The sequence below is a fragment of the Ictalurus furcatus genome, chromosome 15 (genome assembly GCF_023375685.1).
Source record: "Ictalurus furcatus strain D&B chromosome 15, Billie_1.0, whole genome shotgun sequence".
Classification (NCBI taxonomy): Eukaryota; Metazoa; Chordata; class Actinopteri; order Siluriformes; family Ictaluridae; genus Ictalurus; species Ictalurus furcatus.
Window position 1 is genome coordinate 20,540,575 of NC_071269.1, and position 15,496 is coordinate 20,556,070.

General features: G+C 40.8%; 2 protein-coding genes across 7 annotated transcripts in view; both read right to left on the reverse strand.

Moving 5' to 3' along the window:
• atf7a (activating transcription factor 7a) overlaps positions 1–1,771 on the reverse strand; it is a 33,884-nt gene extending 32,113 nt beyond the window's left edge. For both annotated transcript variants that reach the window (XM_053643250.1, XM_053643249.1), the window contains exon 1: positions 1,516–1,771. The gene's annotated coding sequence lies outside the window, so the exon portion shown is untranslated. The remainder of the gene's footprint in view (positions 1–1,515) is intronic.
• A 155-nt stretch (positions 1,772–1,926) lies between these two features.
• asb8 (ankyrin repeat and SOCS box containing 8) lies at positions 1,927–15,438 on the reverse strand. Of its 5 annotated transcripts, none has more exons than XM_053643041.1 (5): positions 14,357–15,438; positions 11,028–11,211; positions 10,842–10,946; positions 9,941–10,554; positions 1,927–2,061 (listed from the first exon to the last, which is right to left on the reverse strand). In XM_053643041.1, exons 2-5 carry the CDS (start codon positions 11,154–11,156, stop codon positions 1,935–1,937), a joined length of 975 nt encoding a protein of 324 aa, XP_053499016.1. In that variant the 5' UTR covers positions 11,157–11,211; positions 14,357–15,438; the 3' UTR covers positions 1,927–1,934. The 5 variants fall into 5 exon arrangements, with proteins under 5 accessions (XP_053499016.1, XP_053499015.1, XP_053499014.1 ...); XM_053643040.1 differs by having other exon boundaries at positions 14,337–15,438; XM_053643039.1 differs by having other exon boundaries at positions 14,186–14,557.
• Between the last annotated feature and the right edge of the window lie 58 nt (positions 15,439–15,496).

The window sequence follows — 15,496 nt, forward strand, 5'->3', positions numbered from 1 at the left end:
ATTTAACTTCTGCTTTAAAGCTTGTGCACAACCAGTTATTTTTTTGTTTTCAACATATGTTTATTTATTTAATTTTTTTAAATCCTTTGCACAATGTATAGCATAGCCCACATACATACATTTAATACCTTTTTTATAGCCTTCAGTTCGCACAACGTCAACATCGGGCAGGATGTGAAATACCGTGTTTAAAATTATTTAATATTTTTAAAATACAGAAAATAAAAACTAACCGATTAATCGAAGAAATAATCGACAGATTAATCAATTATAAAAATCATCATTAGTTCCAGCCCTAATTTATATACATTATATATACACATACACACACATATATATATACACATATAGATATACACACACACACAAAAACAAAAGACAGTTTCATTTTACAGTTTCATTTACTTTTCAGTACTTGTACAACAGTCTAATAACTTGAAGATAATATAATTATATTAACATTATTAATTCATTATAATCACTATTATTATTATTAATGACTCTGGGGTAGAAAAGTCCATTCACCATTACAGGATATTTTGATTCTTCTCCTCACTAATTACTCGCTTGTAAAAGTCAGACATTAACAAGGCCAGAACTAACCCATCACGCTAACTTGGGACGAATGCCAAACCGCTCCCTCCTAGATCCAAAGTGTACACTACTAATGGTTTAAACCAAGTACTTCCGCCTCTGCCTAGTGCCCTTACATGCGGTTTAGGTTTCAGCCTCAGTACTCCGCTGCCTTTTCCCGCACGCGCCCGCCCTACGAACTTTCTGCCTTTTTGCGTCTCAGCTCTCCGCCGCTCGCGCTCCACCAAATGATCGCGATTATAGCTTCTTCTTCAAAAGCGAATTAGACTACAGTCACACATCCTTCGAGTTTCAGCTTTTTCAAAACCTTTTCCGTGGCTGCCAATATAATTAAGCAGCTCTGGAGCAAGTCGAGAAAACTTAAACTTGTGATGGCTTCAGTGTCTCATCACCATCTGCCTGCCAACTCGCTGTCCGCAGTTACAGCTCGGCTCTTTCTGCTCAGTTCTCCGCCATGTTAGCCGGAGCACAAACACCGTTAATCATTCTCTGACGTCTTTCTTTCCAACTAAACCTTGTTTGTCAGTAAAGCGCGTTAATTGGCTAACAAGCTTAGCTACCATGCTAGCCGTGTTATTTTCACAAACCTATCCACATTCTGACAAATCCCGCCCTCTTCACTCGGATTGGCTGACAGTTCAAAAAGCATTTTGATTGGATAACGTGTTGCCAGACTCGCGCGTGAGAATGACGAACTAGCAAATCGTAGCGCGCAAGGCGGGGTTTGTCGAAATACGGGCGGCCTTGCGCTCAGACTTCGGTCGCAGCTAGCGAGCTACAAGTTGACAACACAACAGATGTCTCGCAAAGTTACTTTTATTCCTTGGCAAATGTTTTAAAAATGTTTGAACAGTCAGTTTGCACTTGTTTAGCGGAGTTACTTATCGAATTTGACAATAGCAGAAATGTTTACAAACTCACCTCAGCACCCCTCTCTCACTCTCTCTTCACTCTCTTCTCCTTCGGAATTTGACACGCCCCGCCCCCTTCAAGTATCGCGAGATTAGACGTCACACAGCGTCATGCCCATTAACTCAGCGTAATTTACTGGCACTGAGTGTGAAATTGAATTCTGGCAGCACATGTAGTATAATTTATTGCTTCTAAATACTGCTCACAATCTCACAAATGTCTGATACAAATCTTTTTGAACATGGAACATTGTTTTAAACTGACGTGTGAATGTATAAAAGTACAAGTGTGTGCTGGGTTTGAATGAGAAGAATTTTCATACCATATTTTCTCCAGATTCTAACGCAAAAAATATTTGGGGTGCATTTGCTTTAATAAAGCAAAAAAAAAAACAACAACAAAAACAGCTATGGCTTTCTTTATGAGGTTTATTCTTGCAGCCAGAAAAAAAAGACCTTCATCATCATCTTCATCACCACATCTTCAGTAGCCATGTCATCCTGGTCATGGTCACGGTGGATCTGGAGAACACTGGGTGTGAGGCGGGAATACACCCTGGATGGGAAACCATGCAAAGCATACAGGCCTTTATGATACAAAAAAAATGTATTATGAACTATACATTTACATATATAAATTTAAGCAAACCCCACCCTATGGAAATGAATTCAGCGTTTAATGGATTTCCAGGAATGTCTTGTCTAAACCACTGCAGGGAGCATGGGTCACAAGGCGGGGTACACCCTGGACGGAGTGCCAGTCCATCGCAGGGCACAATCACATACCCATTCATACACTTTGGACATGCCAATCAGCTTACCATGCCTGTCTTTGGACTGGTGAAGGAAACTGTAGTACCCAGAGGAAACCCCTGAAGCACGGGGAGAACATGCGAACTTCGCACAGACAGGACAGGGGATGGAATCGAACCCCCAACCCTGGTGGTGTGAGATGAACGTGCTAACCACTAAGCCACTGGCACTCGCGCTGCAGCAATATTCCACTGAAACTAAACCTAACTTACAGTGTTCAAACTGTAAATATTTCATTATGTACAATGTAGTATCATGTCTACATTTCCTTAATTCAGGCTGCTGAATTCTGGGTGTCTTGCAATTTCTTAAGAAGTTTTGAAAGGGAGGTTGGAAGAAATACGTAGGTGAGAGGTGATAAATACACGGACTAGTGGTTCCTGGAAACTAAGACAGTAACAGAAGCAGGCAATATTTCATAGATGAAAGAAACCAGTGTTAGTTACGGAATTTATGTGTCTGCAAAGAGCGTGTGAGGCCATGAGTAACATCTGTATTTAAAAGCGAGAGATTATAGTGTCATTTATGGCCAGCCCTGGACTGTAAACGCATTCTAACTTGTCATGTTGAACTTAAAAATATTATTTGCCATCCAGTGTTTGAAGGATGAAGACAATGAGAGAAAAGATATTTGTTGAGGAATGAGGTAAATCTATGTAGCTGTACATTAGCATACACGTAAACTAGCATACTGTGGTGAGTAATCAAAGAACCAGGGATGAACATGCTTCTATCCATCCATCCATTTGCGGTACCGCTTATCCTACACAGGGTCACAGGGACCCTGGAGCCTATCCCAGGGAACTTTAGGCACAAGGCAGGGGACACCCTGGACCGGGTGCCAACCCATCGCAGGGCACAATCACACACACATTCACACACAATGGACAATTTGGAAATGCCAATCAGCCTACAACGCATGTCTTTGGACTGGGGGAGGAAACTGGAGTACCAGGAAGAAACCCCCGAAGTACAGGGAGGACATGAAAATTCCTTACACGCCGGGTGGTGGAGCCATTCGAACCCCCAACCCCAAGAGATGCGAGGCTAATGTGCTAACCATTAAGCCACCGTGCCCCCAGGGATGAACATGTAGATAATACATAGAAATATAATACATAGAAATGGGCCCAAGACAGAATCCTGTGGGACACCTTGAGAAAACAATGGAGGTAAAAGGGGCCCTGGATCCACTGTGACACTGACCAGCATAAACTAACTACTAAAGTTGAATGAATGAATGAATGAATGAATGAAAGCAGTAATACAGATGACAGTATCAAAAGAAAAGGAACATCAGGCAGATTAGATTCGAAATCTGTACTTACTGAAAGCAATGGCATTCTTGAAGGAAACCAGACCAGAATCAAATTAAGTGTTCCTGTTCAGGTAGCGACGACAGAGAGACGTGTATTAATAATAGATGTGAGGGTTGGATCGAGTGAGTTACTTTTGACATGTTGGGTCAGGGGTTTAAGCTACTGAATGATGTAAAAGGTGTTCATGCAGGCAGGGTACCGGATGAAAGCTGATGTATACTATAGTCTAATCATTTTATTTTGGTGGTACTGAAGAAAGCACTGAAAACAGGGAGAGCCAGACAGCACATGTACAAGCTTACAGATAGCTGGGAAAAGTGTATCAGGTTTGTTACTACCTTCATGTTAGATAAGCTCTGCTAGTCGAAAAACATTACTAATGGTTAGAAGCATTCAAGGCACTGTCCAGCTGCCTTCATGGACCGTAGCATGGAGTGGACCAAGGAGAATTATGGGTAAAAGGAATGGACACAAGGCCAAGATAGTGACAGTGGTAAAAATGATGGATTTATGATTACACCAGGGGGCACTGTGGCTTAGCGGTTAGTACGTCTGCCTCGTAACTCCAGGTTCGAAACCCGCCTCCACCCTGTGTGCTTGAGGTCTGCATGTTCTCCCCGTGCTTCAGAGGTTTCCTCCAGGTTCTCCGGTTTCCTCGCCCAGTCCAAAGACTTGCACTGTAGACTGACTGGCATTTCCAAATTGTCCGTAGTGTGTGAACAGGGGTGTGTGTGTGCCCCGAGTTTCCTGGGAAAGGCTCCAGGCTCCCTGCGACCATGTGTAGGATAAGCGATACAGAAAATGGATGGATGGATGGATGGACTGATGATTATACTACAGTGTTGGTAAGTTCTCAAATCTGACTGGTCAGAAGGTGCTGATTCATTTGCTACAACACCAGTTCTGAAAGAAGTTTATATTAATACAGGTTTATATTGAAGGGCATGTTCGAATACGTTATCGTTTCCTTATTATCAAGTAATTTACAGGGACCGGTATAATCAGATGTTCTGAATGATTTTTGTCTAATAATAAACAGAAAAAAAGTGTGTTATCAAAGAACATCACCAGTAACATTTAGGTAAGATTTTTTGGAAGGAGTTTCCAGTGTCAGTACTTTGTAACAATTCAAGGTCATTTTCCACCATGGGGAATGAAAGAGTAGGTTGAACGTTGCGGTTTCTCAGTAACAAGCCACAGTTTTGTTGGGGTAATTTCAAAATAGAGAAAAAAAAGAGAGGGAATAACTGTTTATGCAGTCATGTGGAAAAAAAAATAAGTACACCCCTTGGAAATTGTTGGCTTTTTTGACATATTTGGACAGGCATACATTTGCTCCTCTTTGAGATACACTCTATTAAACGACACATAAAATTGTCATTTTGTAGTACTTTTCACAATTTAAATGAACAAAAAACAGATCAGTCACATGGGAAAAAGTAAGTACACCCCTACATTTATCACCCCTTCAAATTCATAAAATTAGAATCGGGTGTTGAAGATTGGGTGAAAGTTATTCGAACCTGCTTAGGGAGTGCAGGTGGAACCTGTCTTATTTATACCCCTCTCATATCTAGTGTCTGGTGTTCCCTTTGTTATTGAGGTGTGTGGTGTTATCATGCCAAGATCTAAAGAGTTCTCTAAGGCCTTCAGAAAAAAAGATTGTGGATGCCTAGCAAGGGATTTAAAAAGATCTCCAGATTATTTGAAATTGAAGTGGTGAAGATTTCAAATGACTGCCAATTTACCCAGGACTGACTGTCCCAGCAAATTCAGCCCAAGAGCAGACCATCTGATGTGAAAAGAAGTCTCCAAGAACCCCAAAATTTCATCACAGGATCTGCTAGTAAGTCTTGCTACTGTTGGTGTCAAAGTGAACGCTTCTACAATCAGAAAGAGGTGGCACAAATTTGACGTGCATGGGAGGCCAGGAAAAAGCCTTTGCAAGACTACAGTTTGCCAATGAGCATAAAGGCAAAGACCTGGCCTTTTTGGAATAATGTGCTCTGGACAGACTAATCAAATATAGAGTTGATTGGCCAGAGTAACAGCTGCCATGTTTGGTACTGACCAAAGACAGCTTTTCAGGAGAAGCACCTCATACCAACTGTGAAACACGGTGGTGTAAATGTTATGGTTTGGGGTTGCTTCGGTGCCTCAGGGACTGGACAGCTTGCATTCATTGATTCAACTATAAATTCTGCATCATATCAAAGAGTGCTTGAAGATAATGTGTCCGAAAGCTAAAGTTGAACTGAAAGTGGACCTTTCAACAGGATAATGATCCTAAGCACGCTAGCAAATCCACCAAGGAATGGCTCAAAAAGAAGAAATGGAGGGTTATGGAATGACCCAGTCAAAGCCTGGATTTGAATCCCACTGAAATGTTGTGGGGGGATTTGAAACGGGAAGTATATGCAAGAAAACCCTCAAACATCTTGCAACTGAAAGAATATGTCATGGAAGAGCGGTCAGAAATTCCAGCAAACCGATGTCAGAGACTGGAGGACAATTATGCGAAACGCCTACAAGAAGTTATTTCTGCTAAAGGGCAATACCAGCTTCTGAGGCCAAGGGTGTACTTAATTTTCCTGCAGAAGAATTTCACATCTATTGATATTTCTGTTGAATAATTGATTGAAAAAGCTCATTTTCCCTTGTGGTTTTGTTCAAGTATATCAACTTCATTAATAGGCACTGTTTCAAAGATGACCAAACGTTTGCTTGTCCAGATATTCCGAAAAAGCCAACAATTTCCATGGGGTGTACTTATTTTTTTCAACACGACTGTAGCTAAGTGATAATGTTATTTATGTAATTATGTTATGATGTAACTTTTTAATAAAAAAAAATGCAATCAGTGGCAAATTGCTGTGCAACATGAGAGTCAATAGAGAGAGAGAAAAAAACACTTCAGGATGTGCTGTTATTAAAAACTCCTCACAAGCAGGAGTTGAGAAGTGAAACAGAAGAAAGTGCTACAGAACACCGAGTGGTTTATGGATTTGTGGTTGTGGTAGTTGTTCGGCCTATCTTGGATAGGGAAATAATAAGATTGACTTAAATACAATATTGTTATACAATTAGCCTGCTGAACACTGCTGAAACCAGTATGAGTTTTAGCTCATTGCTTTTGCTCTGCAACTACCACCCCAAGTTTCGTGTCATGAGTAAAAGGTGGGCATTTGTTGCCAAATATGGACATAGGTTCAGGTTCTACTAGCAAAAGGAGGTGCGAAGAACAGAGGAAGTTAATGGAGAGAAAAGGTCTTTATTTAACCGTAGCGTAGTTTCCTTCCTGGGCAATATTTTACATTCACTTTAAAAGTACGTCCTGTACTCTGTCGAGGGAAAAAAATAATAAATCAGCTTAAGCACTATAGAAATGATTGGGGGGGGGGGGGGAACAAGACCCATTTCTTATTAAACAAAAGGTCTCAGGTTATACTTTGTGTACAGATGTACAAGCACGTGTTGAAAGCGGAAAGTCCATTTCAATTTTCGTGGGGGGAAAAAAGCTCATCCGAACAGAGGACCTATTGTTTAGCAAGATGCATATATAGAGCCTATTATTTTGTATTAGCAAGATCCATACATATAACCCTTTACAGAGGGCACAGTCCAAGATCAGATTTATGCTATACAGTTAAAAATAAATAAATGAATAAATAAATTAATCAGTGCTGTTACTCTGAGAAATATAATAGTCCTGATCTTTCCCATTTACACCCTGTTGGGATATACATAATGCTTAAAAATAAAACATAGTTGGAATAGAATTATGTATATTACATGTACGTTAAATAAAAATACGTAGTAATGAACCGCAGCATACTGTACGTACTGTATACAGTATGTTTCAGCATATATCGCCCCCTTCTGGCCAACAGCCGATCTTACCCCATGCATCAGACACACTATCAGACACACTTGCCCCCAGGAATGAACTGAAGCCCCACATTAGGTGATGCAGGATGGATTTTACTTGTATTTCACAGGGAAAGTGTGTTAAGTGGTTGGCTGCACACAATACAGACATAGACATCACGCTGGCTAATTTTCCACTCAGGCTATTACTGTACAAACATGATTTACAGCAAAAAACATGAGGCAAAGTCCTGCAGAAAAAGAACTGAAACCGAGTATGAGCTTATTAAATTCAGAAACGCGAGATATCGGAAAGGAACGTGCTAGTGTTCTACTGCTGATAAATCTGTACAGATCCTAATAGGAAGCACTCATAACCACTTATCACACACTACAAGATTTGCTCCCTCAGGGTACAAAACAATGCAAATAAACCAACAAAAGAAGGTAAGATAGTGGTCCTTGTTACGCCTTGTAAACGAGGTGTAAAAGTACACTGCATGCTCTAGGTCAAGGATGTCCAATCTTATCGGGAAAGGGCTGGTGTGGGTGCAGGTTTTCATTCCAACCAAGCAGAAACCACACCTGAGTCTATTGAAAGCCAAGATCAACTGATTAAACAGGTGGAATCAGGTGTGCTTCCTGCTTGGTTGGAATGAAAACCTGCACCCACACCGGCCCTTCGCGGATAATATTGCACACCCCTGCTCTAGGTGTTCTCACTAAAGAAGAAAAAACAAAAACATCAACTTGAGGGTAGCACCAGCATTTGTAGCCTAAGTTATACTGTGGTACTTTTTTTTAATCCTGATAGTACGAAGAAGGGCTGGGCGATGTATCGATATAACATCGATATTGTGATGAATGCTTACGCGATACACGTTTCTGAGATCTCGTTGGTATGATTTATTTTTGAAACATTTTGAACAATTTCAAATGAAATGGTACTGAATGGATGCTGCCGATTTGCCGTTTTTTTAATCTTTGTTTTTGTCGGCGTTAAAGAAGAGTATCGTCGAACTCAGTTGAACGTTTTTTTTGCTTATTTTACTACTTGTTTTGCAGACAGTTTGTTAGCTACATTATACATCGTGATGCGCATCATGTATCGGAGAAATGTCCTCAAGTATCATGATGGGATATTTTTGTCATATCGCCCAGCGCTAGTAGAAACTAAAAGGAAATGTCTAATAACATGTGGTTTGTTTCCTCATAGAAACCCCAGTTACAAATATATCTAAAATAGTATCATCCACACAAAAAAATCATTTTAATATTCATTTTAAATTAAAATTATAGTCAATGGCCAAAGCAATAGTTTAAAAAAAATGCTTGTGAAGAATTTTTCAATATAATAGGAATTCTTATATAGGAGTTTATACTATTCCCCATTTTTTTCTTCTTTGAATTGAGAGAATTTTGGATTCATTTTGTTCAATAACATTTCAATAAAGTATCTGCTGTTGCATGCTGTTCACTTGTGCACAAGAGTCCTGATTCTAGGGAAAATACCGATACAAGTCATAATGTCATTTTTTAAAATGATAGGGAATAAACTAGGAGAAATAAAAATGTGCGCAACACTAAATTCTCTGTTTCTATTACACTCACCAGTCCCTTTAATAGTGAGCAACCCTGTATTGCTCATTCATGCAATTATCCAAATCAGCCAATCATGTGACATAAAATCAGGTGAGCCTGTGCCCACTGTAGCCTCAGATTCCTGTTTGAGAAACATGAGTGGAACCTGATGTGGTCTTTTTCTGTTGTAGTCCATCCACCAATATGTTGTGCGTGTCGAGATGCTGTTCTGCTCACCACGGTTGTAAACAGTGGTTATTTGAGTTACTGTAGCCTTCCTGTCATCTCAAACCAGTCTGGCTATTCTATTGGGTGGAAAGCTCAAGGGGTTTCCTGTTTTAGTTGATCAAGAACTTCCTAAGGCAATGATTAGATGGTCAGGTGGGCACGATTATGGTTGGAGCTGAAGTCTTCAGGAAGGTAGATCTCCAGGAACAGGGTTGGTGACCACTGCTCTAGAGACTACTGTGCATGGAATTCACGGTTTCTGAAATGCTTAAACTAGCCCGTCTGGATGCGACAACTATGCCACGATCAAAGTCAAAGAGATCACATTATTCCCCATTGTGATGTTAAATGAAGCCCTTGACCTCTATCTGCAAGATTTTATGCATTGGCTGCTGCTACATGATTGGCTGACTGGATAACTGCATGATTAAACAGGCGTACAGGTGTTCCTATTAAAGTGGCTGGTGGATATATATTAATATGCAGATTTGTCAGGCTGTTGTGAGCCTTTAGCGATTTGTTTTAGTACATTTCTAATTGCTCTGCGGTGCATTACAGACAGTCTGTTCTCCATCTCTATCCTTTTCTCTCCCTCCTATATCCCCAGTGTCTCTGAGGAGTACGTACTGTTTAACAGACTCAGGCAGCGGGAGCTGGTTCACGGCCGTGGGTAGGTACTGGACCCCGAGGCTGTTGCGCACAGCGCAGCGGGCCAGATCTCTCAGCGACGCCGGTTGGACCATCATGCTGGTGAGGCGAGCCAGAAGCTGCGGATGCTTACTGAGCTCATGAGGCACGGAGCCGTCAGCCCGGCGTATCTCCAACCTCCCTGCGGCGCTGCACAGCAGCTCCAGACACTCTTCCTCCTGCTCAGAGCCCAGGCCACGCGCCAGCAGTGCCACCAGACGTGAAATGGGAGTCTGGCCCTTCAGGTTGGTCACGTGAACTTGGGCGCCGTAGTCCAGCAGCACACGCACGCTCTCCAGGTTTCCCTTCATGGCGGCCCAGCTGAGTGGCGTGTCGTTGTTGTAGTCACGCGTGTTAGGATGGGCGCCGCTCTCCAGCAACGCACGCACACACTCGGGGTTGTCTTTGAAGGCAGCCCAGTGTAGCGGTGTGTCCTTGTTGCCATCCAGCGCATTGGGCTGAGCTCCGTATTCGAGCAGCAGCTCCACGCAACCTTCGTCCTTCTCTGCCGCGTAATGCAGCGCTGTGCGATTGTAGCCATCCAAAGCGTTTACCTGCGTGCATGATACAGACAATGCAAACTGATATTCACTAAACTGATATTCTGTCCTCTGTCACTCAACTCTTCTCTGTCTAGGTATATTTACTACGCACATGTGCAGACATTTAAAAAGCATAAATGTCTGCACATGCACGAAGCGACCTGACCATAATCTGCCAAAATCAATCAGATGATCATATTATTCTGTGAAAGAAAACACACTCAATAGAATCCACAGCTCAAAGTTTATTCTTTCCCTAAAAAAAAAATGCTGTGTTTTAACTGTCTCCGGTGGCGTACCTCTGCACCTTTCTCCAGCAAAAGCTCCACACAGTCCACGTCAGCCACCATGCAGGCGCAGTGCAGGGGCTTCAGAGTGCCGTGCATCCTGTTCACGTCGGCTCCCTGTGATGACAAGTTATGAGAAACCTCCAAATAAACCGTTCGTAGTAAGAGTAGTTAAATGTTTATCTTTAGACACGTTACCTTGCGTATAAGGTCCTCCACATTATCGTGTGGGAACGAGCGAATGGCCGCGATGGTTCGGATAAGCCTTTCCGAAAGGGAGTATTTACTCTGAATACTTTGCATGATGTACCACATAGTCGAGCTCATGTGGAGCAAAAGGACATTGCACCCGGGCCGGGTGACGCCTCACGTCTTAAAAAAGCTAAAATAAATAAATAAATAAATAAATAAATAAAATGATGATGACATGACAAGCAAGCAGCGTCGACTCTTAACAATAACAACTACAATACTACATCTGTAAATTTCCAATCAGCGATACTTTGGATCATCACGTCTTAGCCTTCGTTTGGAGCGTGAGCAGGAAAACACGATCGACTCGATGCGTTGGTGTGCTATTAAGATGAACATAGACGATTAAAATGAAAAGAGTTCCCAACCAAAGAAAATCCTAGAAGGTGAAAGACTTTCTCACTTATTCGCCATACTATATAATATATACCTTTAGTACTTACCGATTATACTCTTTGATTCATTTCCGATAAAAGCAGCTCTGACAACAGCACCAGCTGTATTTCAAATCACAGGTTCATATAAATGTGCTCGTTCAGATTGTTATTTAATAACGAAATCAGCGATATGGTGAAGCTTTCTATAAAGGTGTATGGAAGGAGTCTCCAGTGTTAGCCTTCTGTAGCAGTAAATTTTTCATTAAAAGGACAGAAGGGTTATTACTTTCAGGTTTTTAGGACAAGTTGTGAGTGTTTTTTTGTTTTTTTTTTACTTTAACAGAAAGAAAAAAACCCCAGAAAGGTTGGTGAGGAAACGACAATTTATAGCTGCTATAACGCAAGTGATAACAGGAACTAACTTGTTTGCATTGAATGCAGCTATAAACATATTTAAAAAAAAAGTAGGATGTGTTGTTCATTGGAAGATTTGCAATTATTGGCAAACTGCTGTGGAATTAATGGAATAAAACAGTTCGGGGACGTGTTGTTATACGAAAATGACAGTAACGCCACGGCAGGCTGCGTCACAGAACCCCATCGTGTATTTTTTTTTTACTATCCCCATACTAGTTTTCTGTTCTGTTAAAACGTTCTCATTCTGATCTAAATAGTGATCAATGATTCGTTCATTTTGAACAAACCTTTTACAACCCCAGTTCCAAAAAAGTTGGGACGCTGTGTGAAATGTAAATAAAAACAGAATGCAATGATTTGCAAATCTCATAAACCCATATATGTTATTCACAATAGAACATAGGAAACGTATCCAATGTTTAAACTGAGTAAATGTACTGTTTTACGGAAATATTAAGGTCATTTTTAATTTGATGGCCGCAAAACATGTCTCGAAAAAGTTGGGACGGGGCAACAAAAAGCTGGAAAAGTAAGTGTTACTAAAAAGAAACAGCCGGAGGTTAATTGGCAACAGGTCAATAACATGATTGGGTATAAAAAATTAAAAAATAAATAAATAAAAGAGTATCTTAGAGAGACAGAGTCTTTCAGAAGTAAAGATGGGGTAGAGGTTCACCAATCTGTGAAAAACTGCGTCTACACATCGCTGCACTCTGCTTTTATTTACATTTTACACATCATCCCAAGTTTTTTGGAATTGAGGCTGTATACGACTCGGGAATAACGAGTCGTCTCAGAGAGCGATTCGTTCATTTTGCGTTGGCCACACGTGCGCAACATCCTTTCGTTCGTTTGTACCGGGAAACCGCGTTGGGGAATTTGGCGATGGAAAAATTTACTATTTTAACTGAAATCTGCTCAAATAAACGAAATGACTAACAAAGATTTGTTCATTTTACCAAACAAGAGTCAAGGATCCAAATCAGTAAAACGTTACGACCTTCCCATCGCTAATCCTAACGCGGCATTCGCACTAGACTTCCAGCATGCGGAATGTCTTCGGACACAGGATATGACATCACGCACCAGTGTTAAAATATACCATCGTTTCCTGTACGCAGCAACACCACGATCCAGGCAACTTCTCTGTTTGAAGTTGATTTTTAGATTCTTTTAAAGCGGTGCGACACTGCGTTCTGAAGAGCTCACGCCATGACCTGTCGATCTTCTACTGGTTGCCCAACTTCACGTGAAACGAACTCACAGGTCACCAAACTTGAACTTTGGAACGCAGCGAAGTGCGAAACTTTTTCACGTGAAGCTTACGTTTCCGGTCTCCAGCATTCGCAGGCGTATGAACGGAAGTCGAAGGAACGAAAAGTCTAGCGTGACCGCCCCTGTAACACGTTTTGATATGCAAATGACCATGACGATTCGATGAATATGCAAATAAGCCATCGCATGACGTGATTTGGCGTTTTCTATCAACTTCTGCAGCATGCATTAACTACTTTCCCCTGAAAAGAATTAAGAACACTGTAGGAGTCGCTTTCTTCTAATGCATTAGAGCTAAAACACGCTTAAATGTACAGAAAACGACAGGATTAGCAAACACGGGAGTAGTCTCTTATCCTCAGAGCAAAAGCAAAGCCTTGTTTAAGAGAATTACAGCTAATATTTTTGCTCTCTCTCTCTCACACACGTCCCAAATGAACGGTTTATTACTTCCATAGTTATTAGTATAAATAAAAAGCATTAATGAGTCAAACCCGTCCAAATGCAGCAGCTAGGCTACAGCTAGTCGGCTAGTCAGCTAGCTAGAAAACTGTTTACACTTTTTAATATCAGCTATTTATGTTTTCAGCCATTACATTTTGTATAAAATTGGTTAACATGTCAATGTTAAGACAGTTAAGCAAACGTAGGTAATAACTGACCTGAATGTCATGCCAGACAAACATTAGTTCAGCTGCTTGGATGTTTTAGCTTCTTGTTTGTTTTTTTGCTAGCTAGCCTTCCGTGGCTAACCGGCTAATGCATGTAAACTGCCTTAAACTACTTTTAGCTGTGCTTTTCGGTCAAACTTTTATTAAATACTCGTATTAACAGTACGTATGAAAACTAAAGTGGTTTATGGACATGTGTGTAGCAGGTGTTAGCTTGTTAACGTTACTGATCTGAGCAAGTTGTTTTCCCGTACAGAGAGTAAGTGCGGCATAGACACATGATAATAGCATTGAATTTAGAAATAAACGCAGTGATCTACATTTCTTTGGTAAAACACATGGAATACAAACACAAACAACTCACTGAGAAACGGTCAGAGGTTTATCAGCCCAAAGCAGCAGCCTTCCTTAACGAACACAAACAGCGCTGATGGGCAGACACCTCTCTCTCTCACACACTCACACACACACGCACACACACGCTCTCTCACAGCTTTAGAAATCGACATACACACCTTTAGAAATGAACACATACATGCTTAACAGAAGCCAACACGCTTTCTCTCTCTCTTTTACTCTCTCACACACTCCAAAATTTAGAAATCAACGACCACAACCCATTCTACTGAAACACACACACACAGATTCTAAATTAGTCATCACACTGTAATAGAACAGTGAAAGATCTTGTTGTAGGTTCCACACAGAACACTAGATGGAGAAACCCACAAACCCTTGGAACTGTTTATAAAAATGGCATTTTACTTTTTCCCTGAAAGCCATTGGGGGTCACGGTGGTTGTGGTTAGCACGTTTGCCTTACACCTCCAGGGGTGGGGGTTAAATTCCAGTGTTTCGGGGGTTTCCTACCTCAGATCCAACACATGTGCAGTAAGCGAATTATCTGTAGTGTGTGAATGTGCGTGTGATGGCTTGGCACCCCATCCAGGGTGTCCCCTCCTTCTCTGGGATAATCTCCAGCATCCCCCTGACCCTGTGTAGGATAATCTGGAAAGTGGATCGATAATTGTTACTTCCTTGCATTTGTGTGCATTAGTCTTTTGTTCTGACGAAGTAATCCAGTATGCTCCATGAGACAAACCCACCAACGTCTCAACTGAAAAAACAATGTATAAATAGATCGTAAGATGTAAAAACCAGTATAGAGGAAATTTGGCTTTTTAAAATTTATTTCCATAGTCTATTACATCTCTGTTCTACAAACCTATGTATATTTACTAGACAATAATGGAAACAAACTATTAAACAGAAAAAGGTGTGTGAGAATCAAAGGAGGAACCATTTTTCATGTGCATGTGTAGTGGAACTCATTCAAAGAACTGTGTAATGAAGGTTATTTTAGAGAACAAAAAAAAAAAAATTAAAAAAAAAAAAAAAAAAAGAGTTTTAGTTTATTTATTATTTTTAATTATACCAGTTTGATCATACTCAACAGTACAACTATAAATAGTTTTAAAATGGTTGTCAGTCATTCTGTACATACCGCACTGTGGTATCCAGTTATAGGCATCTCAGGGCATGTGGCTTCTGCTTTACGTGGCCTGAGACGTGTGCATGGACAGGAAGCAGTACAATATACAATAAACATATCAAAAATATTAACTCAATTAGACTACAGTTTAATAAGGCAATTATTTCAAATTGGGGAGGGGGGG

Bases quoted from the DNA above. Each gene is read 5' to 3' on its own strand.
- asb8 (XM_053643041.1), bottom strand. From the start codon at position 11,156: ATGAGCTCGACTATGTGGTACATCATGCAAAGTATTCAGAGTAAATAC. The intron at 10,947-11,027 runs GTAACGTGTCTA...TTGTCATCACAG, and splicing joins TGGAGGACCTTATACGCAAG to GGAGCCGACGTGAACAGGAT. The intron at 10,555-10,841 runs GTACGCCACCGG...TCATGCACGCAG, and splicing joins TGCTGGAGAAAGGTGCAGAG to GTAAACGCTTTGGATGGCTA.